This window comes from Panthera onca, chromosome X (assembly GCF_046562875.1).
Source record: "Panthera onca isolate mPanOnc1 chromosome X, mPanOnc1 haplotype 2, whole genome shotgun sequence".
In the NCBI taxonomy this organism is placed as follows: Eukaryota; Metazoa; Chordata; class Mammalia; order Carnivora; family Felidae; genus Panthera; species Panthera onca.
The window spans coordinates 36,790,707-36,814,353 of NC_138357.1; the positions used below are offsets into that span (position 1 = coordinate 36,790,707).

A 23,647-nucleotide genomic window follows, 5' to 3' on the forward strand; every position below is an offset into this window, starting at 1 on the left:
ACTAGTGTTTTCCTTCTTATGTGACTCTTAACATGTAGACGAACATAAGTTCCTGAAGAAAAAAAAATCTGTAAATTGGAGAGGAATCAGCAAAGCTCTTTTCTTAGGCTGATTTCTTTTCCTCTTTTAGACAGAAACAAAAAAGGCCAGGGGGCGGGGTAGTGGGGAGGGCCAATCTGTGTCCGGTTGACATAAAGTGATTTGGGTTTTGAAAAGGATATGGAGGAGAGGGGACAAAATTAAGGGAAGAGAGTAAGATTTTGGGCAAGTAAAGTTTTCTTTGTGAGAAGCTAGGGATGAGGAACAAACCAGTCAAAATCGGCATGAAGAATCTAAATAGTCCTGGAAAATAATTGTATGGTGGTTTCTCGCCAGGGGCTCAAGTTTAAAGGCCTCAGGCTGTTTTCTGCATGTTTCGGTTGGGAAAAAAAAAATGGGAAAAAAAAAAGACAACTGTTTTGTTCAGAATCGCACAATAGAAGCACGGTGTTATTTACTACACTCTGTTAATAGTCCAGCTTCGATTCCAATTAGAAGTTGTTCCTCTGCTTTGAAATTAGGGAAGACACCCTAAAATAATTACCTCGCAGATCGGAGATGATTTTGGTTATGATTGGGATTATATGTTGGGCCAAAACAAGATGGAAAGACAAATATCCGTGTTTGCTCACGCTGTATCTCTTCAGTTTATTTTTGGCAACATCGCAAGGAAATAATGTTAAATTAATCACTGTGTGGTTTTGTGGCTTTTTTTTTTTTTAAACTTGGATGTTTTGGACAGGCTCCCAAAATACAGAGACGCTTGTGTGCTTCCTTTTTGCATTGCCTTGCTCCTCAAATGGCATCTCTGATGTGGATTAAAGAAAGCCTTTCCTCTGAGTGACAGGAGTGAGTCATGGCGAGGCTGGGACAGAAAATAGGAATGTGGATGATGTGTGTCTCACCTAAACACAAACTCCTCAGTTTTATAACCAGCTCAGTTGGGCCTGCAGGGCTTTGCGGGGGGTTAACCCAGTAATTCAGAACAAGGACTATCAAAATCCACATCTGGTGGGTGTTTGCATCTAGTCTTTCTAATGTGAGTCTAGTAGTTTTCCTTTCGGGGAGCTCCTGGGCAGTGGAAATGCTGAGAAAGCAAGTGGAGGCATCTTGTCCTTGGAGAACAGTTGGTACCATGTGCTGCGAAGAACGCATGAGCCGTCAATCAGATTGTAAGCTCCGGGAGGGCAGGACCTATCCGTTGTGTATCTTTTGCCTCCTTACTTGTGTCTAGCAGGAGGCTGGCAAACGTCTGGAATGGCCAGTATGCAATAAATACTTAATGACTTGGTTGAAAGGAAGTTTTGGGTTTCCTCTGCCCCTCTGAGGCTGTGGCTTTTAATTTGGAGCTTAACTGTCTTTTTTTTTTTTTTTTCCTTTTCTTTTCTTTCTTTCTTTTTCTTTTTTTTTTTTTTTTTGACCAAAAATCTACCATCTGATGACTGCCTTCCCTTCTGGGATGTGTTTAAAGGTCTCACCCTAAAGGTCACATTGGTTGTGTCTTTTGTCATGTCCCACCATGCCAACTCAGAATGGAAGCAGCAGCAATCTTTGCCAGTCTGGGACCTGAACATTTGGATTCCTCTGGAGACTGGCTGACCTCCTGAACACAGGTGCTGGTAGTGAGGTTTCTTTCTCCCCTAATGGAAATGGACTCTGCCACTCATAGAAAAGGCAAACACCTGGGAGGAGAAGTCATTCCCTTGGAAGGACTGGTTTGGTTAACTGTTGGCCATTGGTGGCAAAATAGAAACGACGTTTTTATTTCTCCCTCCCTCCCCCTCCTGAACATTTCAGAGTGACCAGTGGTTGGACTCTTGGCGGCGCTTACCCTGAACCTGAGTGTTAGGGGAGAGGGAATCTGCCGTTGCGGTTTCTGGAGCTGCTCATAAGCGAGAATTCCCTATCCTGATCAAGGCTTTAAGCCTAAAAGAAAGCAGAAATAGGTATGGACCATCTGTGTGTGTGTGTGTGTGTGTGTGTGTGTGTGTGTGTGTGCGCGCGCGCGTGCGCCTGTGTGTGAGTGCGAGCCTGTGTGTGTGCAGGGTGGGGTGGGTGTGGAATGGGAGGGGGTGGTATGCTTTCAGGGTCTGGGGCAGCTCAATTTCTGCATTTCCCTGCCTTGTAGGGTAGGTTCGCAAGTGATTTTGTTTTAACCATACATGCTCCCATTTCCACTTTTTTTTTTTTTTTTGAGAGAGGAAAAGTAGTTTGGTAGTCATCTTTTCAGGTTAAAGGCACCAAAAGAAATTTACATGTTATGCTTGTCAGCCTCTCAGAAAATCCCAGTCTGACAGTTTAAATACAGGAGTCACAGATGGTCACGGGGAAGGAGGGAAAGGGCTGGTTGCTCAGCCCTTTGGGGCACACTTCCCCAAAGAATATGATTATTAGGATTTAAAAAAGAGCCTTTGGGAGGTTAACTGTGGGGTCAAACTGCTCCTTAGAACAACTGGAAACCAGGCAGCAGTAATCACGCGAGAGGTACAAAAAAGAAGATGACCTTTTTCTATCTACCATACACATCTTCTGGTCATTCCCTGCAGGACTGAAGGAAAGGGATCATGTTTCCAGAGAGACTGGAGGCTGTCTAATATCATAGAAATCAGAGCCTGGAAGCCAGGATTCCAGAGTTCTCATCTAAGAACCTGAGGCTGGTTAGGTTGACCTTTACGGCGACTTTTTGTGCGACATCATGCCCATTCTCCAACACTGCTCGAGACCTTTAGAGTAAAACTTTCATTATTGAATATATTGAATTGCAGTATTCACATGACAGACTCTGTCCAAAAATTGTATGAGCCTCTAATGAGTTTGTGTGTACTATACTATGCAAAGAGAGAGAGGGGGAGAGACAGAGGGTTGGGGAGAGTTCACCCTACTACTAGCTTTTCAGGTGGGAAAATACAAGACAAGAAAAGAGGAATCAGTTGCTTAGGTTACCCTGTAAATCCATATCAGGATTAGAATTTGAATCTTGAGTCGTCTTACTATTGATATCTGTTTCACTCAACCCATATTTCTTCCTTGGGAAGAATTAGTCGTGGTGTGGAAGGGGAGGGATATGGTAATCGTACCCTTTCTAGAAGGATGACCTTCTTATTTTTCAATTTCTAAATACTGTCAGAGGCACACTTCAAATGAAAGAGGGCTTCCCATTTAAGCTCTTCCCTAGCCAACAACAACAACAAAAATCTCAATGACTATTCCTGGATGGCTGAAAGAGAAACTTTGTCAATATCAGTTATCTCAAGCCCTTCTCTTATTAAGCCAAGGAGAATCCAAAATGGACAATACAAAAAGGATTTAAAAAAAAAAAAACTGTGTTTCAGAGTTTTATGAGATCAGAGAAAACGATTTGCATCAAGTGGGATCATTCTTATCCGGTGCGAGCCAAGCTCTCTTCACCTTTTATTTGTCCCAGTTATTTATTTGGCTTTTTGTAGCTCCCTTCACATGCTGGCCTGCTTTACAGATCCTGTCTAGGGGGTAAATTCTCCCTATTAGCCTGCCCCCAGTGCCACAGCCATAAGAGTTGGATTTTTCACTTAAGTAGAATACGGAGAGATGAATCTTCTGAGTAAGGACCTAGGAAAATTGCCCTCTCTGGTCACCCTACCTGACTGCTCCAGGTTTCCCCAGTTCTCTTAGGAATTAAGTCAAGATTGGATATCTAACCCATGCTACGTGAAAGAGGAAACAGTGAGTTCTTATGCCCCCAAGTTCCTCATCACGTCAGTGCTAGAGCCAGGAGTCACCAACAATTAACCTATTAATTCTGTATTCTCTCTGGAATGGAATCCTCACCCCCCAAATACCCATATTCTTCCCCTTTAGAGGAATGACTTATCCATCAACTGGGTGTTAAGCTTCCTGTTTCCCCTTCCCAGGTCAAGGGCAGCCCAGGTGCCCAATTTCTCTCTCTCTTCACAAGGCACCACCGGCAATAGAGATGAGAAATTCTGAAGAGCAGCCAAGTGGAGGAACCACAGTGTTGCAGCGTCTGCTACAAGAGCAGCTCCGCTATGGCAATCCTAATGAGAATCGCAACCTGCTTGCCATACACCAGCAAGCCACAGGGAATGGCCCTCCTTTCCCCAGTAGCAGTGGGAACCCAGGCCCTCAGAATGATGTGTTGAATCCCCAAGACCACCACCAACAGCTTGTGGCTCATGCTGCTCGACAGGAACCCCAGGGACAGGAAATCCAGTCAGAAAACATCATCATGGAGAAGCAGCTTTCCCCCCGAATGCAGAATAATGAAGAACTCCCAACCTATGAAGAAGCCAAGGTCCAGTCCCAGTACTTTCGGGGCCAACAGCATGCCAGTGTTGGAGCTGCCTTCTATGTGACTGGAGTCACCAACCAGAAGATGAGGACCGAGGGACGCCCATCAGTTCAGCGGCTCAATCCTGGCAAGATGCACCAGGACGAAGGACTCAGAGACCTTAAGCAAGGACATGTCCGCTCCTTGAGTGAACGACTAATGCAGATGTCACTGGCCACCAGTGGAGTTAAGGCCCATCCACCTGTTACCAGCGCTCCCCTCTCCCCACCACAACCCAATGACCTCTACAAGAATCCCACAAGTTCCAGTGAGTTCTACAAGGCCCAAGGGCCACCTCCCAGCCAGCATAGCCTGAAGGGCCTGGAACACCGAGGCCCCCCACCAGAGTATCCCTTCAAGGGCATGCCACCCCAATCTGTAGTGTGCAAGCCCCAAGAGCCAGGGCACTTCTATAGTGAGCATCGTCTGAACCAGCCAGGGAGAACAGAGGGGCAACTGATGAGGTATCAGCATCCCCCTGAGTATGGAGCAGCCAGGTAAGAGAGTTCCCTTTCTGTCATTTCCTGGCCTCGTCCCCAACCAGCTTCTGCTGTGTGTTGGGAATCTTAAGGGAAGGAATGGGCAGGTGTTTGGTATAACCAACTCTGCAATGCATGGCTGGCCCCTGGCTTAGTCAATTTCCTGACAATCTGAATTTCTAGCCTCTTCAGCCATAATTAGTACCGTATAACATTCCCTTGACTTTATAGGTTGAGCATGGCCCCAACTGCCTAGTGGGCGAGCAGGAACGTGAGTCTTGATTTCTCCAGCGATACGCTGTCCTGTCTCCCGGGATTTTGAAGGAAGGGTCAGTGTTCCTCTTCTCGGGAGTTGTTAAGCCTTTCCTTGAGGAGCAGAGGCAAATTATCTTGTAGTTTAGTCTGGACTATCCTGTCACTTTTGGTTACTCCCCTCCGCAAAAGTCTCATCACTTATTTTTAGGACCGAATCTTTCTGCAGAATTACTATGATTCTTTCGGACACTAAACAGACACCTCGATATTACCGCAGGGTGGGGAACTATATATGTGCAGGTTCAGAATGTTACTTGCCTCGTACTTCTGTTGCAGTTCATGAAGTCTGGACCGCTCCATCTTCCTTCTGTAGAGAGTCTGTTAGTTGCCCGTCTCATTTTTAATGTCTGAGTTAAATTCACATCATGTCACATCGAAGTTTGATCAGATGCTAAAATGCAGAAAGAATACTGTTCCCATGACTTCTTTACCACTTGTCATTAGTTCAGGAGAACTATTTCATATGTTCAGTTATTCCTAAATAGACTTCTGAATTATTCAGAGGCCAGTTGTCCCATTGCTTTATCACCAGACCTCATGATTCCATGATTGTGTTCATTGTTCTTACTGTTACCGTGGGGGCCATGTCTGCGATCAGTAGCAGTTCAGCATACAGGGAAGAGGGAAGGTTTCGACCATGGGCAACAATGATGGCAGTTATGTGTGGTGTCCCTGTCCTGTTACCATGGGTAATTATGGGTAACCATGAGGTTTGAAGTCCCTGGACCTAGCAGAGGCCTCTTCCCAGATTAGGCCTGTGATCTCTTTATGGTCCAACTCTTTGCCTCCTGTCTCCTCACTTATTTGGGAAAGAGCCACTTGGCTCGAAGTTCATTGGGTGACTCAGGACAGAAGGCGGTCGGGTGGAGTAGGGTGAAGGTAAGAGAATGCACCTGGCATTTCCTGGTATTTCATTTTTCCCCCTCCAGGTCCTGTTTTATAGCCAGAAGCAATTCACTTTGGGCTCCACCCATAACTTGGCCAGTATAGGATTTTTTTTTTTTTTCCCTTAACCCAGGTTGAGTTCCTAACCTTTTTCAACCTCCTCTGTGCAGCTTTCAAAGGGCAGGAGCCTAAGTTCTGATAAGTGGCTTAGAACAGGAAATGGGGTAACGGACAGGGCCCTTCCGGTTTAAATGAGAGCCCCCATCTGCCCAGTGAAACGGAAGACCCAGGGAGGGGTTGGTCAGTTGGACTGCTTAGCTTAGTGGAAACCCATCCAAGCCAGCAAAATGTCAATGAGGCTGGGGATTTTTGTTTGGCACTTCCCATCAGCATGGAAGAGCCTGTGGGACTCTGTCCCTTCTGTGGATGGGCTGACGTCTGTTGCCTTGTGGGAGGGGAGTGTGTCGGCTGGGGCGTGGAGCAGAATCCAAAGCCCCGCTTAGCACAAGGCCCGCCTTCCCAGGAAAGCTATTTTCAGAACTCATTCACCAGTATTGTTTGTGATCTGAAATGACTCCCACAGTGTTTGAAGCTAGATGGAAAAGCCCTTTGATCTGCCTAAATAAATAATAAGGAGCCCAAAGAGGGATTTTTTTTTTCTTCCCGTGCTGATGAAACCACCAGAGAAGTTTAGCCGCATGTATTTTACAGGAAGATGTCCTCCCTCCTATGTTATCTGTGGGTCTCTCTACCTATCCCCAAAAGCGGTAGGGCCCATGCTGATTACCCTCCTTTGAGCAGAATTTTAATACGCAGGTTTGCTCTAATAGTTTTGTGTTTGTTTTTTTTTTTCCTCTATGGGAGAGGAACACGGTACTTGAAACGCTTGGTGAATAATCAAACCTAAACCAGTCCTGATCGAAAGATGCTCTGTGTGGAGTTTGGGGTCTGCATCAGACAAATTCTGGCAATAAAATGTCTCCAGGGCCTGGGGTGAGGGAGTGGCACCTATTGACAAATTACTGGCAAGGGGAGGCAGTTGAACTGCTTTCCAGAAATGTGCTGCTTTTAGGTGGTGACACATTTTTCCTCCTTTATTTCCTTGAACCAACTGGCTAGACAGTTTGCGAGTACCTTTCCAAGTAACTGCTGCTAGCCCCAATTAGAAGACGGAATTCTTAGTTCTTAATCCATAAATTACAGATCAAGGCACAAAGCAAGGTCTCTGAACAAATTGCTGTTCAGAAAGCCTTTGTGTGCTTTTAGAGGTGCAGTGAAATGCTAGAGATTTGCTGTTAAAATGAACAAAATGATATAAACAATCTTTTTATTACTTCATCTTCCCTCTGCCCTCCTCCCTGCTTGAAAAATAAATATCCTGAATGCCCAGAACTCCAGATGGGGAACAAGGCCAAGCCATCTGAAGAATTAAAAGATTTTTGAATCTTTGTCTTTCTGAGTGCTGAGCCCTTTCTGCATCTGGAGTTTATACATTTATCAACTGCTTTTAAAAAATTAAAACCTTTCTGTTTGTAAAGCAGCCACCTCCTTTCATTTGCTGAAATCATGCCCAGATCTGAGGTTTCTTGAAATCCTTGTTTAGTGGAATCTGAGGGTGACCTAACTCTGTAGTTCAGAGCAGGGCTGGTTGTGCAAGAGAAACAATCCAGGCTGTTGGTGGCACCCGCTCTGGTGAGAGTGTGCACGTGTGGGTTTGCACACGTGTGGGCCAGGAGTGTGTAGTGTGGGTGTGTGGGGGGGGTGGGTGTGTGACTGAGGAGGGTGGGGGGTGAGGTGGGAGGGCGGAAGGTGCTGTGTCAGCTGGATGGACAGGCTTTGGCTTTCCCTTTGTGTCCTCGCAAGCCGTCTTTGGGAGAGAGTTCCCCTGGCTTGGGGGAAGGATGCTGATTCTGGTCATTGGTCTCTGTCCCTCGTGCCTGCCAAGTCCCCTTTTCCGCCGAGCACCAGGGGTCCAGGTTGTCTTGGGAAGGAGCAGGATGAAGGGAGGGAAGGGGCAGGGAGGCAGGTCGGGGCTTCTATGGGATCATGTGATTCTATTGTCTGCAGGCAACTTGTTGTTCCTGGTTAATATGTCAGCGGGAAGTGATTTGCACTGCCTTACCGTGGAAGCGCTTGGGGACCGTGCCACTCACCCAGCTGCCACCTGTAATATTATCAGTACTGTTAACTCTTATTATTTAATCTTGAGCGTAGTTTTGCTTCCTTTCACATCCCCCCCCCCCCAGCTCTCCCCGACCCCGTCATGCCTCTGTCCCCTCCTCTCAGGGGGAGCTCCACAGGAGTGTTAATACAGTCCTGCTTTATTTTTGTGGTGGGTGGATGCTGGAACCCAGATGGAGTTCGTTGGCTGGAGGGCTTCCTCTCCTTTTGTGACTGCCCAAGCCTTGCTTCATGTTTGCAAACCTGCCAGGGATGGACTGCCTGGTTTTCCCAACATCATGGTGCAAGTGAAATCTGCTTCCTTTTCCAGCCTGGGGAGCCCGAGGGGCAGCTACCTTGTCTCCATTCTTTCTTTTTTTTCTTTTTTTTTAGTGTTTATTTATTTATTTTGAGAGAGAGAGAAAGAGAAAGAGAGAGCGAGCTGGGGAAGGACAGAGAGAGAATCCCAGGCAGGCTCCGGGCTGCCAGCCCGGAGCCCAACGCAGGGTTCCGTCTCGCAAACCGGGAGATCATGATCTGAGCTGAGATTGAGAGTCGTTGGACGCTTAACTGACTGAGCCACCCAGGCGCCCCCTTGTCTCTGTGATTTCTAAGTAGAGCTCAGAGTTGGGACCGGAGCCACTGCTGTCCTGGGCTTATCTGACTCTAAAGACTTCTTTCCAGAGACCTTGTGATCTCTTCCTTCCCCAGGCCCCTGGGAGGCCCCGTACTGAGGGCATGGAGGGGCCTTTCACCCTCCAAGCAGGAGGGAGGCCAATGATCTGTCTTTTGAGAGAGAGGCCTGAGCTACTGATGGGGCCCAGAGGAGCCGGGAGGAGGAAACCCATTTCAGAACTGGGCATTCAGTCTTTAAAAGAGAACACCTCCCAGGCCTGGGGTTGCCAAATCTTGGCAACAAGGATGAAGGTTAATTTGGTCATTTTTTCCCTTAAATTTTGAGAGCTGGATTGGAGAACATGAAATTAAAAGTCCCTCTTTTCCTCCCAGGAGAACCAAAAGCCCCAACAAATCCCATTATATTCTAACTCTCGGGATCTATAAAAATAATGAAAGCTCTCACTCAAAGCGGAAGGAGAGCACGTAGTCCATTTTACCCCTACGGAAGCTGAAGATCCACGGTACAGAAAACAGGGACCATTGATGGAGCTGAGATACAGAGCCCAGGTGTTGAGCCTGGGTTCTGGCCAGCATCTAGGTTATTGGGTATCCATTAGCAAGTGTTTAGAATGATTTTGCAGCTGTCAAAAGCTCTTCCAGAGAGGATCTCTCTCTCTCTCTCTCACTCTTTTTTTTTTAAGTTTATTTATTTATTTCGAGAGAGAGAGACCGAGCAGGGGAGGGGTAGAGAGAGAGGGAGACAGGGATCCCCAAGCAGGCTCCACGCTCGAACCCATGAACCGTGGGATCATGACCTGAGCCGAAACCGAGAGTTGGATGCTTCACCGACTGAGCCGCCCAGGCGCCGCACTGAGGATCTCGTGTAGGGATAGATACATGAACAATAACAGTAACTGAAGTGTATGTGGGAGGGACGTGCTTTAGCATCTGAAATGCCAGTTTTAAAAGTTAATTGCTCCTAGTGATTTGCCCCAGGTCCCCCATGAATTTGATGCAATTTAGTGCCAAGATTAAATGGATATCCCATACGTAAAATCCCTAACAAGGTCAACCTATCTCACTGGGAGGTAGACAAGAGACTCTTTGTAATTCCTACTGAGCTCAAAAATGAGAAGAGCCCAGTATTTTTGCAATTCATTCGTGACCTCAGGAACAAAACGGGCTCATGCAGATTAAGTAACTTGAGCAAGGTTACACGGCTAGTAAGCAGTAGAAAAGGTCTCCAAATTCTGTCGGGATCCAAATCCCATGCTCTTAGCCATCTGTCTTCCCTGGATTGAGAAATATCAGCTGTAGGACAAGCATCCACAGGATGTGGGAGTATATGAGGTTAGTTGGGCATGGGCTGGGGGATGAACAAGTTTCTCATCTTCAACGTTTACTTACAGATATTCTTGCTGGTAGTGGTGATGGTGAAAGTGATCTGTTCACATACTGTGATTGTTGCCCTTAATGACTAATAGTCCGGTGTTAGGTACAAAAGTGGGAGAGCCACATTAAGCAGTGTACCAAACCTCTCTTTCTAGAACTTTCTACAAGGAATAGGCTGGGGATCTGAACATCGTGGTGTGGAAATCAATGAATTGTGGCAGTGGTGGTGTCTCTAATGTCTGAGTGTCTGCATATCCTCAAGTAGTTTTCTGTGACTGTATGAATTATGAAAGAGAGTTGCTGATAGCAAGAAGAGGGCTGGTTTTGACTGTAGTTTGCCATTTGCTTGTGGGCAAGTGGAACATATTTTCCAAATCTGACTCTGCACGTGCTGACCACATACGGAACATCAGAAGAGTGTTTAAAATAATGACGTGAAAATCACCTTCTGGAAGACTCATTTAAATGCTTAGACCTTCAGTTAAGCATCGGACTCTTGGTTTCGGCTCAGGTCATGATCTCACGGTTTTGTGGGTTTAGGCCCCACAAAGGGCTCTGCACTGGCAGCACGGAGCCTTCTTGGGATTCTCTTGTCTTCCTCTCTCTCTGCCCCTCCCCCACTTACACTGTCTCTATCTCTATCAAAATAAATTAATAAACTTAAAAAAAATGTAAATGCTTAGACTTGAGGGGTGCCTGGGTGGCCCAGTTGGTTAAGCATCCACCTCTTGATTTCGGCTCAGGTCACGATCTCATGGTCGTCGTGGGATCGAGTCCCGCCTTGCGCTCCACACTGAGAGTGGAGCCTGCTTAAGATTCCCCCTCTCTCTCTCTCTCTCTCTCTCTCTAACAAAAGATGCTTAGATTTGAGCAACCAGAGTACAGGCATACGTCACTTAGATTTTCACCAAACAGCCCTGGAAATCACCTGGCTCAGTCGTCCACGGGATCACACCTCTGTCAGGCACTCACAGGTCAGGCCTGGAAAGAGCTGTGGAGGTCTTTGCAGAGATTTCCTTAGTCTAACCCTGCCTGCTCCTTACTTTGCAGGGACCCTGGGGGGCATCGGAAGCCTCCTCATCTCACTTCCCTGTGCCCTTGTCCCCCAGTGCCTTCGGAGAGAGCTTAACCTGAGCGCGCCCTCCATGTTTTACAGGCCGGCGCAGGACATCTCATTGTCATTGTCGGCCAGGAGCTCACGGCCTCACAGTCCTACTTCTTCCCTCACGTCTGGGGGCTCCCTGCCCTTGCTGCAGTCTCCACCAGCCACAAGACTGTCTCCTGCCCAACACCCCTTGGTCCCAAACCAAGGAGACCACTCGGCTCACCTGCCTAGGCCACAGCAGCATTTCCTTCCGAACCCGGCTCACCAGAGCGATCATTACCGGCTCACTCAGCCTGGCCTGGGTCAGCAGCAGCAACAGCACCACCACCATCACCAGCAGCAGCCAGGAGAGGCCTATTCAGCTATGCCTCGGGCCCAACCGTCGTCCGCTTCCTATCAGCCGATGCCAGCGGACCCCTTTGCCATTGTGTCCAGAGCCCAGCAGATGGTTGAGATCCTGTCAGACGAGAACCGGAACTTGAGGCAGGAGTTGGAAGGATGCTACGAGAAGGTGGCCAGGCTGCAGAAGGTGAGGCCCCCGTTTGGGGGTATCAGAGTCGTCTTTCAATCTTATTTGTTTCACATCGATGTAATAAGTCTCCACTTACTGGTGCCTGCACGACTTCTGGGAAGGTCTTCTGGATTCTTCTCTCTGAAGGTTAGGTGTGGATCAGACTTGGGGGAAAGCCTTCTGCCTAACTTTCTAGGGGAAGTCACAGTTGACATCTGTGTGAGGAGAAAACAAAACAAAACAAAACAAAACATAATTACACTGTTTTCCCAGACACCGTAGCCCTAATGAAAACTTGACTGGTTGGTTTCAAATTCCAAAAGGCAGAGAAACTTCTTCGTAAGGTCAAGAACCCTGGCCATTACCTGTATAGGTGAACGTCCTGCCAGCCTAAAGACCTTTTGTCTTGGTTATATTTTCCCCGGTACTGAATTGGGATCTTCGATGTGAAACCACAATTCCTACAAAAATCTCACCACTGTAGTTAGATCCAGATCCTGCCCTGCCTTGTTCTGGAAAAGTCTTAGAGCGCTTTTCCAAGTGGGAGTTCTCATAGCAACTTTTTTCAGCACCTCTTCTGTTGCCTCCTTTTTGCTTTGGTTTTCCCCTGCAGCTCACATTCAGCATCTGCTGTCTCTCTCTGGAGTGTGTGGGGGGCAGGAGGGGCTTAGCACCACAGCTGGGTGACAGGTGCCAGCCCTAGGCTGAGGAAATAGAAAAACGGGTGTATGTCCCATAGAGTTCACTTGCTTCTCTGGGCCCGTCCTGTCTTCTCCAGCTGGGACTTTAGCTCTTGAGTGCCCTAAGCTAGGAATCTTAGCTCTTGGCCTCCAGTGGCTGTCGGTGAATAGGGTTATGCCTTTGGCAGCCTCTTTGCAGCTTTTCTCATTGTGGTGCTCATGTGGTTTTGATCTCCCGACAACGTGAACTGTTCCGGGGAGGTGAGGGTGAAGGTGTGGGAGGGAGGGGACATTGCCCGGTTTTGTTCAGCAACTCTGTCCTTAGGAGACACCCAGGAGTGGAAATTTCAGGGGCCCGAATGAAACTGAGAATTTGTAAACACCAGATCTGGGTCCTAAAGTCGAAGAGGGCTTACTGTCAGCTGAGGATTTTTTTTTTTTTTAATGTAGCAAAACCACCTCCCTCAAAGTGTGCCAAAATCTGGACGGGATTTCTTGGGGTTGAATGAGAAGCGTTTCTGTCTGGCTTTGCACCCCCCCCCCCACTTTTACATTTTCTTCCTTCTCTCGTTTAACTGTACATCCCTCCCCCAGTCATACTGATGCAACAAATTTAACCATACTCTCACTCTCAAAGCAGACTGGCCTGTTTGGCTGATTGGGTTAAACGGTTAATACCCCTCCCCAGACTGTCTATTTCAGGGTGGCTCCAGCCCCGTCTCTGATGCAGTGATCGGCAAGGTGGGTGACAGGGGAGAGAAGCAGAATAGGATTTGTGTCGTTGTTTGTTGTTGCTTGTTCCCCAGTGGGGGGAAAGATGCCTCAACCAAGTGTCATTGGCACAGCTTGAGTGTTGCGGGGAGTGAAGGTTGACCCAATGCCACAGTGAATGAGAGGCATAAGTGGGGCAGAAGAGGGAAAGGAAAGTGGGAAGAGTATGGTAGATGCCAGCTGGTGCTAGACAAAATACGAAGGTCCGAGGCTCATGAGGGGAATAATTAGACAGAAACCCACCACCACATCCCTGTTCCCTGCCCCCACCATCCTAGACCAAACCAGGGGATATGCCCTTCTGTGACTTCTTTTCCTGGAAAGTCCTGTGGACAGAAGTTAACACTGGTCCATCGGGCGGGGGGGGGGGGGGGGGGGGGGCGGGGTACGGCGTCTACACAGGGGGTAGGGAAAAATTTGGTACCAGATCTCGAAATAGTACTCCGAACAACGGGAGTGAAGGGACTGCCCTCCGGGTGTGGCATTCTGTGAGGGGACTGGAAAGCCTTGCCTTCTCAGCACTGCCCAGAGCCAACTAATACCAAGCCTGATCTTTCAAATGGAAATGTTTATTTTCTGTACCCAGCACTTGAATTTCATGCACGAGCTTTGTCGGGCCCAGGCCTCGCAGATCTTGTCTCAAAATGCCATTCACCAGTTTTCACCTTCTGTGCTGTTATCTTGGTGCCATCTGCAAGGAGAAAAACACTCTGGAGTCCGCTCTTTTCTTTGGTGTAAGCCTCATTTGTTTGCAGGCAGTCCTGCCTCAGGCATCGTTTTGGAGCTGGGGCAGGTGGAATCTGAGTTGTTTGGTAACCCAGCCTTTCCCCCAGTCTCCCGCTGGAGGCCTGATATTTCTCTCCATAAAGTACCCCGAGCTGTGTTAAGAAGGGTGGTGGAAAACTGAGAAGGAATGCGGAATGGTTGTAGGAGTCAGATTTAATTTGCAAATTGCTTAATAGGCCATGGGGTTTATTTATCTTATATAAATTATATGCAAATATCTCTGTGGCTGTTTTGTGTGCCATGAAGCTATACTGGTTACGGAAAGACTCTGGAGTCTAATTTCATGTTTTCTTCCCGATTCGGGCTGATCTGGGGCAAGACCCCTTCTCTTTGAGGTTTTGTGTGTCGTTGGGTTTTTGTTGTTGTTGTTGTTGTTGTTGTTGTTGTTGTTGTTGTTGCGTTTTACAGGATTTGCACTGGTGTCATAAAACACAACTCCGATCACGAATTTCTGTTCAAAAATCTGTCCTGGTCTCCCACTACGGGAGAAAGTCCAAATACCTGGCATTAAAGCCCTTTTATGATCTGACTCCAGTCTATCTTTGCAGCCAGATCTCATCAGCTTCCGTCCGTGTACCCCACCGTGTCCAGCCAAATGAGACTACTGGTCATTCTGGGAATGCATTCGCTCACTCAGAATAGAATACCCTTCCCCTCACCTCGGCTCATTGAAATCTGACCCAGCTTTCAGGATCTGACTGAAATGCCACCTCCTGCCTGAAATTGTTTGCCTCTCCCCTCACCCCAACCAGGAATACCTTTTCCTCCCCTGCTCTTTTGTGGCCCTTACTTCTACTGTTGTGAATAATGCGTCCTTCTCTATATTCTTGTTCTTGATTAGGTTGAGAGCTCCTTGAAGGGAAACAATAATGTCCTCATTCATATTCACACACCCTACCCTATTTAAAAAAATTTTTTTTAACATTTATTTGTTGTAGAGAGACAGAGCACGAGCAGGGGAGGGGCAGAGAGAAGGAGACACAGAATCCGAAGCAGGCTCCAGGCTCTGAGCTGCCAGCACAGAGCCTGATGCGGGGTTCGAACCCACGAACCATGAGTTCATGCCCTGAACCAAAGTCGGATGCTTAACCGACTGAGCCACCCAGGCACCCCGCCCCCACCGTATTTGTTAAACGTTTATTTATTTGTGTGTGTGTGTGTGTGTGTGTGAGAGAGAGAGAGAGAGAGAGAGAGAGAGACGGAGAGGGAGAGAAGAGCGGGGGAGGGGCAGTGAGAGAGAGGGAGACAGAATCCAAAGCAGGCTCCAGGCTCTGAGCTGTCAGCACAGAGCCCGACGTGGGGCTTGAATTCACAAACCATGAGATCATGACCTGAGCCGAAGTCGGACGCTTAATCGACTGAGCCACCCAGGTACCCCTCCCCACCATAGTTTTAAGAGTTCTGTAAATATTTGGCCCTTGGTAAAAGTTTGTTAGATTGAACTGAACTACTGCATAAGGCTGAGGCTTAGAGTTTTTGGGCTTCGCCTCTGCCCCTAACTCGATCTCAGAAAGGGCAGTTTTACTTTTCTGTCTGCTAAGATGGGAAGAGGTGTCCTTGTGAAGGCAGATATCCGGGCAAATTGAAACAAACATGGGAAAGCCCTTTGGAAACTCTGGAATAATGTTATCTATGTACCATATACATTATTAATAGTATTTTCAAAATTAGGAAGATTCTTATGCAGAAATGAAAATCATTTATAACTGTACTGATGAAATTTATTCTCTCCTACCACCTTCTCTGACGGCAGAAACGGTATTTGTTTCTAACCTGAGGGAGTCTCGTGACCCTGTGAATTAGTTGCTGAGCTGAAGGTTGATTTTAGCAATTCTTCTGGGAAACTTTTCTCATCTGACTGTGTTGTGCTGGCGTCGGGCCATCTGTAAAGCCCTGGGAGAAGCTGTTATTAAGGATTTGCATATATGTTTTCAGACCATCTTTCCCACTAAGCTCCTACCATCCCCACTATCTTTCCTCTTTTTTTTTTTTTTTTTTTCAGGTGGAGACAGAAATCCAGCGAGTCTCGGAGGCATATGAGAACCTTGTAAAGTCATCCTCCAAAAGAGAGGCCCTGGAGAAAGCCATGAGAAATAAGCTTGAGGGTGAAATTCGAAGAATGCACGACTTCAACAGGGATCTGAGAGGTGAGGGACTTCCTTCTGAAGCACTGGCCAAGGTAGTCAAGGGAAAGGCGGGGGAGTGTACCTTCAGGCTCTCAGGGCTTGACCACCCCGCTAGCATGGTCGCTAAGTTGCAGGGCATAGATAAGGCTAGGGTTCGGGAACTGCAATAGAACTTGGTCCCAAGTTTGCTTAATCAAAGTGGGATGAGGTGATGTCTGAATCACACAGTGTCCCTCCCGTGACTCCCGGATCCTTCTGGCCCTGCCCCCACAACGTGTGCTGCTTCTCTTCCCTTATGGGCTTTGCAGAAGCCTGTCTTGGGGCGGTGCAAGCTTGAAACAGTGACGTCCTCCACTGTTTGTAGGGCTCCCTGCTTGTGTTTCTACCTTAACCTTCGTCACCATCAAAACTGATGGCCTGGGGGATGTTATCTTCCGTCTTTGGATTTAGATGACCTTATTGATCAAATGAGACAACTGAACTGGATGCTGCCCATGGTCCCCTTCTAGCTCTGATGTCACACGATTTTAAAGACTTTTTATGACGACTTTGGTGCTCTTTTTTCCTGGTGAATGAAAGATGTCATATATTCAGGGGTAGATTCCTTCATTCGCATCTAGAATTCCACACTTGGGTTTTGTCAGTGAGGAGTGAAAGTGTTCGGTACTCACCTCCTCCTTCCCTACCATGGCTTAGTTCTGTTTGGGGTTCCACATTTGCAAATCTGTGTGTGTGTCACCTATTCCTGAGTAACAAGAAGAAGCAGGCTTGTTTTGCCCAAGATCAGTATTTATTTTTTTTATTTTTATTGTCTTTTTTTTATTTTGAGAGAGAGAGAGAGAGAGAGAGAGCAAGAGCACGAGTGGTGTCAGGGCAGCGAGAGAAGGAGAGAAAATTCCAGGCAGGCTCCACCCTGTCAGTGCAGAGCCCGACGCAGGGCTCAAACTCATGAACGGCGAGACCATAACCTGAGCTGAGATCAAGAGTCGGACGCTCAGCTGACTGAACCGCCCAGGCGCCCCCCTCAAGATCAGTAGTTAGAGGGCAGACACCATGTGCCTGGAAGTTCGTATATGAGGACCTGTTTGTTGATTGTCTTTGAATTCCACAGAGCGTCTCGAGACTGCCAACAAGCAGCTTGCGGAGAAGGAATATGAGGGGTCGGAGGATACTAGAAAAACCATCTCTCAGCTCTTTGCAAAAAGTAAGTCTGAAAGCTCCAGCAGCAGGTATGAATGTGTGGTTGGGAGCGAGATGTGTAAAAAGATCACACAGTTCTGTTATCCGTCTAGAACAGCCAGAACAGAGTGAATGCCATCTAGGGATTCTTTTTCCCGTTGGGGCATAAAGTTGGGAGTGTTGTTCTTTTCCTTCTAGGCCAAGAAGGCTGCTTGCCACATTTAGTCACATCGACGTGGGTCCTTCTGGATTAAAGCAGAGAGGCCCCTTTGAAATCCCTGCTTTTGTCAAGGCTAGCTGCAAAGGACCTCAGTGAACATGGGGTCGCTTAATGTTGAAGGGATTTATTGTTGAGGGCTCCATGTGCTGGCTCTGGTAGAGATGGGATTAACATGCGGGATTGATGATTAGTGTTTGGAATACCTGATGTGCACCTGCGGCTCCCTTGGTTCGACACCCTGTATTAAATCATATCGTCACATATTGGCAGACTCCAAGGGCAGCTACAGGAGGACCCGCCGCTGTGGCCTGAACTAGTGACTCTGGTTGGAGAGTTGGAGGGGTGGGGGAGGGCAGAACTATGTCTTTCCTCATAATACTGTTTCCTTTGTCTGGAAATACTCTGGAGGACCGTGACAATGAACTAATCCTGTTCTTTATCGGTCCCTAATAGACTCCACCCAGCTAGACAATGCCTCATTCTTTCCAATTGCTACAATAAAACCAGCAATAAAAACTATGCAGTGGATTGAGTCCACAGGGGGAAACAGATGAACTACCCTCGCTTCTGCAGATGTCCATAATTGGTGTGCCCTACTCCCAGCCTCCCTCACTGGGGCTCCCAGCTAGAGTAGTGCGTGGTGGGGACTTGTCAGGCCCCATCTCTGCTGGGCCTCCACATGACCCTTTCAAGTCATTCCATGCGGCTTCTAGTCAGCTTTTACAAGTTTGTTTGATCTTCACTTACGATACCCCCCTCCCTTCCCAGGTTGCTCTGTTGTGCTCTGGCCTCAGAAGTGGGGCTTTTTTTTTCTTCCCCATTTCCCTGAGCCTCCCGTTCCTTTGTCAGTATGTCTTAGAGGGAAGAATGTAGTTTTTCTGGTGTCATCAGTACCTCGTGTAAATTGTTGTGAAGTTGGCTTTTGCGGTGTCACCGTTACCCTGGAAGTTAGTTCGCTGGTGGAGAAGATGGCGGCCTCCCAGGACAAAACAAAACAAAAGAGAAAAGTGTATGGATTCTTGCCCTGGGATCTGCTGGTTCATATTCCTCCGTGTGTGTGTGGCGATGGTATTTCAGGTGTGCAACGAGCTCTGCTACTGGTTTATACAATGCGGGAGTTTAGTAGAAAAAAAATTGTATTAACAATGCGGTGAGGGACTGTCGAATGGTTCTAGAAGGGAAAAATGGACTCCACTCAGCAAGCGGGGAAGAGGGCATGACTTACGGCCCTTTAGTTCTTTTCGCCTTTGGACATCGACGGGGTGCTGCGTGGCTGGGGCTGTGGCAAGAGCCAAGAAGGTCCTCTTGAAAAGCCTCCCTGGGGGATGTGCTCCAGTTACACTAAAGAGACCCAACCAGCTCAACCCTAGGAGAAGGCAGTCTCATTAGAAAGAGTTTAGAACAGCCTGGCCTTAAGTATGGGCTCCAGTGTGTCCTCAATTACTAATTGTGAGACCTGGTACATGTTATTCAAGCCCTCCGAGTCTCGTTTTTTTGTGTTTTTTTCTTTCATATACAAAATGGAAAAGAGAATAATGCCTCCCTTGTATGGCTCTCCTGAGGATTAAGTTAGTACAATATTTTGGTGTGCAGTGAGTATTCAACAAATGTTCATTTCTTTCCGAGGTACCCCTCTATGGGTAGGTAAAGGGAGAGTGGGAGGGAACCCGGGGCTGCCCTATTAAAGTTTCTCTTAGAAACTTAAGTATCACGGTGTGCAGAGGAAGGGCACTCTAACCCCCAGGTGAGAATCAAAACTGTCCCTTTGCGTTTCTGGTATGAGGTTTGTCCCCGTTAAAACATATCTACAAGGCAATCCTGGACTTATTTCAGTTGGAAAATAACGTTAGTGAGTAAAGGGTGGGATTTCAGGTTTTCTACGTTCTACAGAATACCAGTTTTAGACTGATTTAACATATTGTCAGGAGGAGGTAACTGGGAAAATTTCGGGGGGCTCAGTTGCTCTACAAGACCACTTGAGGAAATACAATCGAAGACCCAAGCCTACCTGTTCTGTGTGTGTGTATTCTTTGCATAATACTTTTCATAAAACTTTTTTTTTTTACATCTGCATTCACCTTGCTTGTGTACCACAACCATTGTTAGGTGACTTTTCTGAGTTTACATAACAAGTTAGCGGTAGAGCCAATGATAGGGTCCCAATCTTGGGTATCCTGGTGCATTGAGCTGTGTGTTAGAGGATATCTAGTAATGGGTATGATTGTCAGTTTTGCTCAGGTAAGCTTTTGAGCTAGCTCCAGAATGGCGGTATTGATAATTCATGTCTTGATAGATAAGGAAAGCCAGAGGGAGAAGGAGAAGCTGGAGGCCGAGCTGGCCACTGCCCGTTCTACCAATGAGGACCAACGACGACACATTGAAATCCGAGACCAGGCCCTGAGCAACGCCCAGGCCAAGGTGGTCAAGCTGGAGGAAGAGGTATGTGCGGTTTCCTTAAGGTAGCATATGAGTCCCAAAGAGGGGGCGAGCTGGGAAATCAGGGGCACTGGGGACTCCCCATTTTTGTGAACTGGCACCGATGCTGTCCCCCAACCGGAAGGTACCAGATATTTTAAAGTACTCCAAGGATCTTAAAATCAAAATGGTCTTTGTCTCCCGATATTCAGTGGGAAGTTGGTCCACTGGGGTTAAAAAAAAAAAAAAAAAAAAAAAGAAGAAGAACCTTGATGGCTATGGCTCTCGTCCTAGGATTTATTTTGCAGATTGGTTCTGAAATAGAAGCAATCTTGAAGGGGTCTAAGACAGGATGGGACCCAGGGAAAATTTACAGTTTATGGCAGGCCAGGAACTGTGCCCTGGGCCTTACTGGCTATGTGACAGGGAGAAAGTGTCAGTTATTTGTGTGCAAGGATGGGGTCTTTCCTTGACAAATACAAGGGCCCCCCAAATCCTAAGCATATGATAAATGTGCATCTGATTAGTCTTGATGTGGATGTTACTCGATTGCAACACTGAACTGTGTTCATGTGAAATGGAGGGAATATTGCTGCTGGACTGTCATTAATTAATCGTGGGTGTCTGTTGTCATTGTATTGACGCTTCAGTGTTTTGTACTTCAGGGAATGGGTATGTTCCAACAAAAATGGATGCCAAAGTGTAACTTGGTGAAGAAAATTTCACATCTCACTATTCTAAAACTTGAATGTTTTTTTAAAAACAAATTTTTTTAATGTTTATTTTTGAGACAGAGAGACAGAGTGTGAGTGGGAGAGGGGGAGAGAGGTGGGGGGGGAGATGCAGAATCTGAAGCAGGCTCCAGGCTCCGAGCTGTCAGCACAGAGCCCGACGCGGGGCTCAAACCCAGGAGCAGCGAGATCATGACCTGGGCCGAAGTCAGATGCTCAACCGACTGAGCCACCCAGGCGCCCCTAAAATTTGAATTTTTTTAAGACAAAAAATAGCCTCCATTGTAACAAACTGGAAGCTTTATAAACCTGAGACCAAAAAAAAAAAAAAAAAAAAAGTGTTTCGTGACCAAGCCCTCAGCCTTGTGGCTTTGGTATGTGAAGTGTCTTTCCTACCTTCATTCGTGACCTGCCTCCTCTCCCTCGGGAAGAATGGTTCTAGTTCCCAGAGATCTCCTGACTCACAGATATCTTTTGCTTTTTGGGGATGGGGATTAAAGTGCTTGTTGGGATTGGGTTGTGGGTTCATACATTTCCAGTAGGTAATATTGCCTGACCTATGATGTCCTTGACCTGACTTGCTTAATCATTAAACTACAGGTTGTATAAAATCTGGCTAGCGTCCTGCTTCATCCGTGGTCTGCGTCAACTGTTGAGTTGCTTTATTGAACATGAGGAATATTCGTATATGTCTGGTGTCCAGACCTCAGGAGCACACTGTTTAACCTTTTGCTACTTCTCGTACATTCTTTCCCTTCCCTCTCTTGTGAAGAAATCGCAGAATCAATTACAGGACAAGGATAAGACTGTATTATTTTAGAGAAGGGACGAGAGACTGGCCGAGAAGTAGCTTGTTGGGTAGAGCCAGGAATAAAACTGGAATCTCATGACTCCCCAGCCCATGAATTCCCTAGCCCTTGCTGCTTGTCTCCCGATCTGAATCATCCTTTGGTTCCATTCCCGAGGAGAAAATGTGGGCGCTTCTTGTTCAGATTTAGTAACCCCTGCATCTTTTCATTAAAAAAACAAAAACAAAAACCGCTCCACCCGTTGGGCCCCTCTTTTTCAACAAGAGGCTTGTCCAGACTGCTTAGAGATTGGGGTATATACACAGTCCTGCTGCCCCTCCAAGAAGGGTGCCTACCCAGTAGGAGGTAAATGGGACAAAGACTCTGCAACTCTCTCGGTTTGCTGTGTCCTAAGGCTCAGTGGTAACTGGTTGTTAATCATGAAAATAATATACATCTAAGGAGAGGATGTTAATTTGTAGTTCCCACTGGGCAGCCCTCACTGAAACAGTTGCCTGAAATATATTTCTGGCTTCAGACTTCTGAGGCTTTTCTGGGCATTCGTTCCAGAGATTTGTAGTCGTTTTCCAGGGCCCTGCCCCCAAAACACGTAGATTTACAATTTAAAAAAGAAGTTCGCAAACTTAGGCTAGGGTTGAATCATGGCATCTAGCGGCCAGATATGTCAAATGAACTCATCAATTATTGTTAATTTTTTAGCCCTCATCCAACTTGTGCTTTCGCTCAGAGGCTAGTGGTTGGGAAATTCTGAGTTGCTCTTGCTACAGGAGGTGGAACATTTGATGGGGGAGAGCGGGCTGGGAGCCTTCTACCCAGTAGAATCACAAGGGCAGAGGCCATGTAATATCTTCCAGACTCTTTTTCTCAAGAAAAATCCACTGATTCGTGTTTTCTTTTCTGTTTTAGCAGCCTATCAGAGCTCGCTTTGCTCTTAGGTGGTGTTTGTCTTGTCTCCTCTATAATATTCAAAGGAAACATTCCTTTTCCTTATTCTCAAATACAGGAATTGATCATTGAAGTTTGGCTTTTCTGCTGGCACCCAACCCCCCACTAAGCTCGTTCTACCTGGCCTCAAATTTTTTAAGTACGGGACATTAGGGAAGGGGGCCCTGGAACGAATCGAGTAAGGAATCTTCACTGTTCACAAAATCAGTGAACATCTCTAAATCAAGAAATGGTATTCATGAATAGAAAATGTATTCCTCTATCTGTTGGAGATGGCTTATGTATAGTCCTTTTGGAAGGCAGAGGAATATGTCAGACATTTGCCTATGTCTTGTATAAACAGAGAATTAAGTTATGGCTCACAAATGGCACCCCGAATTTTTCCTAGAAGTTCTTCCAGGGGAAATATTTGTAGTCTGCTTAGCAAAGGAGAATTAGGGAAATTTTCCCAAATTAAGTCATTTGTCTAGGGAGTATTTTCTTAGCCTGCTAAGTGTCAGGGCAGGGCAATACATATATCAAGTTGTTATGTTGTACACCTGAAACTAATATAATGTTATATGTAAATATATCTCAATTAAAACAAAGACTGCCAGGGAAAGATTATGGCTACGTTAACGGTCCAAGGACCCTTGCGTGCATTTAATGTCTTTCTCGGTACAAAGTCTTCACGTAGATGCTTTTCTCGAAATTCATTTCATTTTTCTAATCCCATGAAGACTCTTGCCCGTGATACTGTGCATCCACTGTGCTCTCTAAGCTCTATACAGAAATGTGCCTCAGGCGTACAGAGAACTTTCTCCCGCCGTCACAACTTCCGTCCCCTTCCACACTCAGCAGAGATTCTCTGATGGACCTCGTTCTGTTGACGTTAGGGAAAGTATCTTGCTGGCAAGGGGCTAGCACTTTTACTAAAGAACAGACCTGTTTGGGGTTTTGTTGTTTGCTTTTTGTTTTCTGGGGTTTTTTGTTTGTTTGTTTGTTTGTTTGGCGAGTCACTATGATCCAGGTCTTGCCACCAATCTGCAGCCTATGCAGCAAGCAGCAGCCAAGGTAAATGGTGCCTTTCCATCCTTGCCCTTATCTTTCGGGACACGTAGGTCCTGTTGAAGTGAAGGCTCATTAAACTCCCAAGTCAAAAGAACTCTGTGTCC

At 46.8% G+C, this 23,647-nt stretch overlaps 1 protein-coding gene across 3 annotated transcripts in view; it reads left to right on the forward strand.

Moving 5' to 3' along the window:
* The window catches only part of AMOT (angiomotin), a 63,047-nt gene that overhangs the window by 13,202 nt on the left and 26,198 nt on the right, over nt 1-23,647 (forward strand). For 2 of the 3 annotated variants that reach the window (XM_081793677.1, XM_081793679.1), the window contains exons 3-8: nt 1,837-1,985; nt 3,930-4,863; nt 11,372-11,849; nt 16,071-16,215; nt 17,306-17,398; nt 19,887-20,032. In XM_081793677.1, coding sequence (XP_081649803.1) covers nt 3,992-4,863; nt 11,372-11,849; nt 16,071-16,215; nt 17,306-17,398; nt 19,887-20,032 — 1,734 coding nt within the window. In that variant the 5' untranslated portion in view covers nt 1,837-1,985; nt 3,930-3,991. The remainder of the gene's footprint in view (nt 1-1,836; nt 1,986-3,929; nt 4,864-11,371; nt 11,850-16,070; nt 16,216-17,305; nt 17,399-19,886; nt 20,033-23,647) is intronic. The other variant, XM_081793678.1, reaches the window with a different exon arrangement.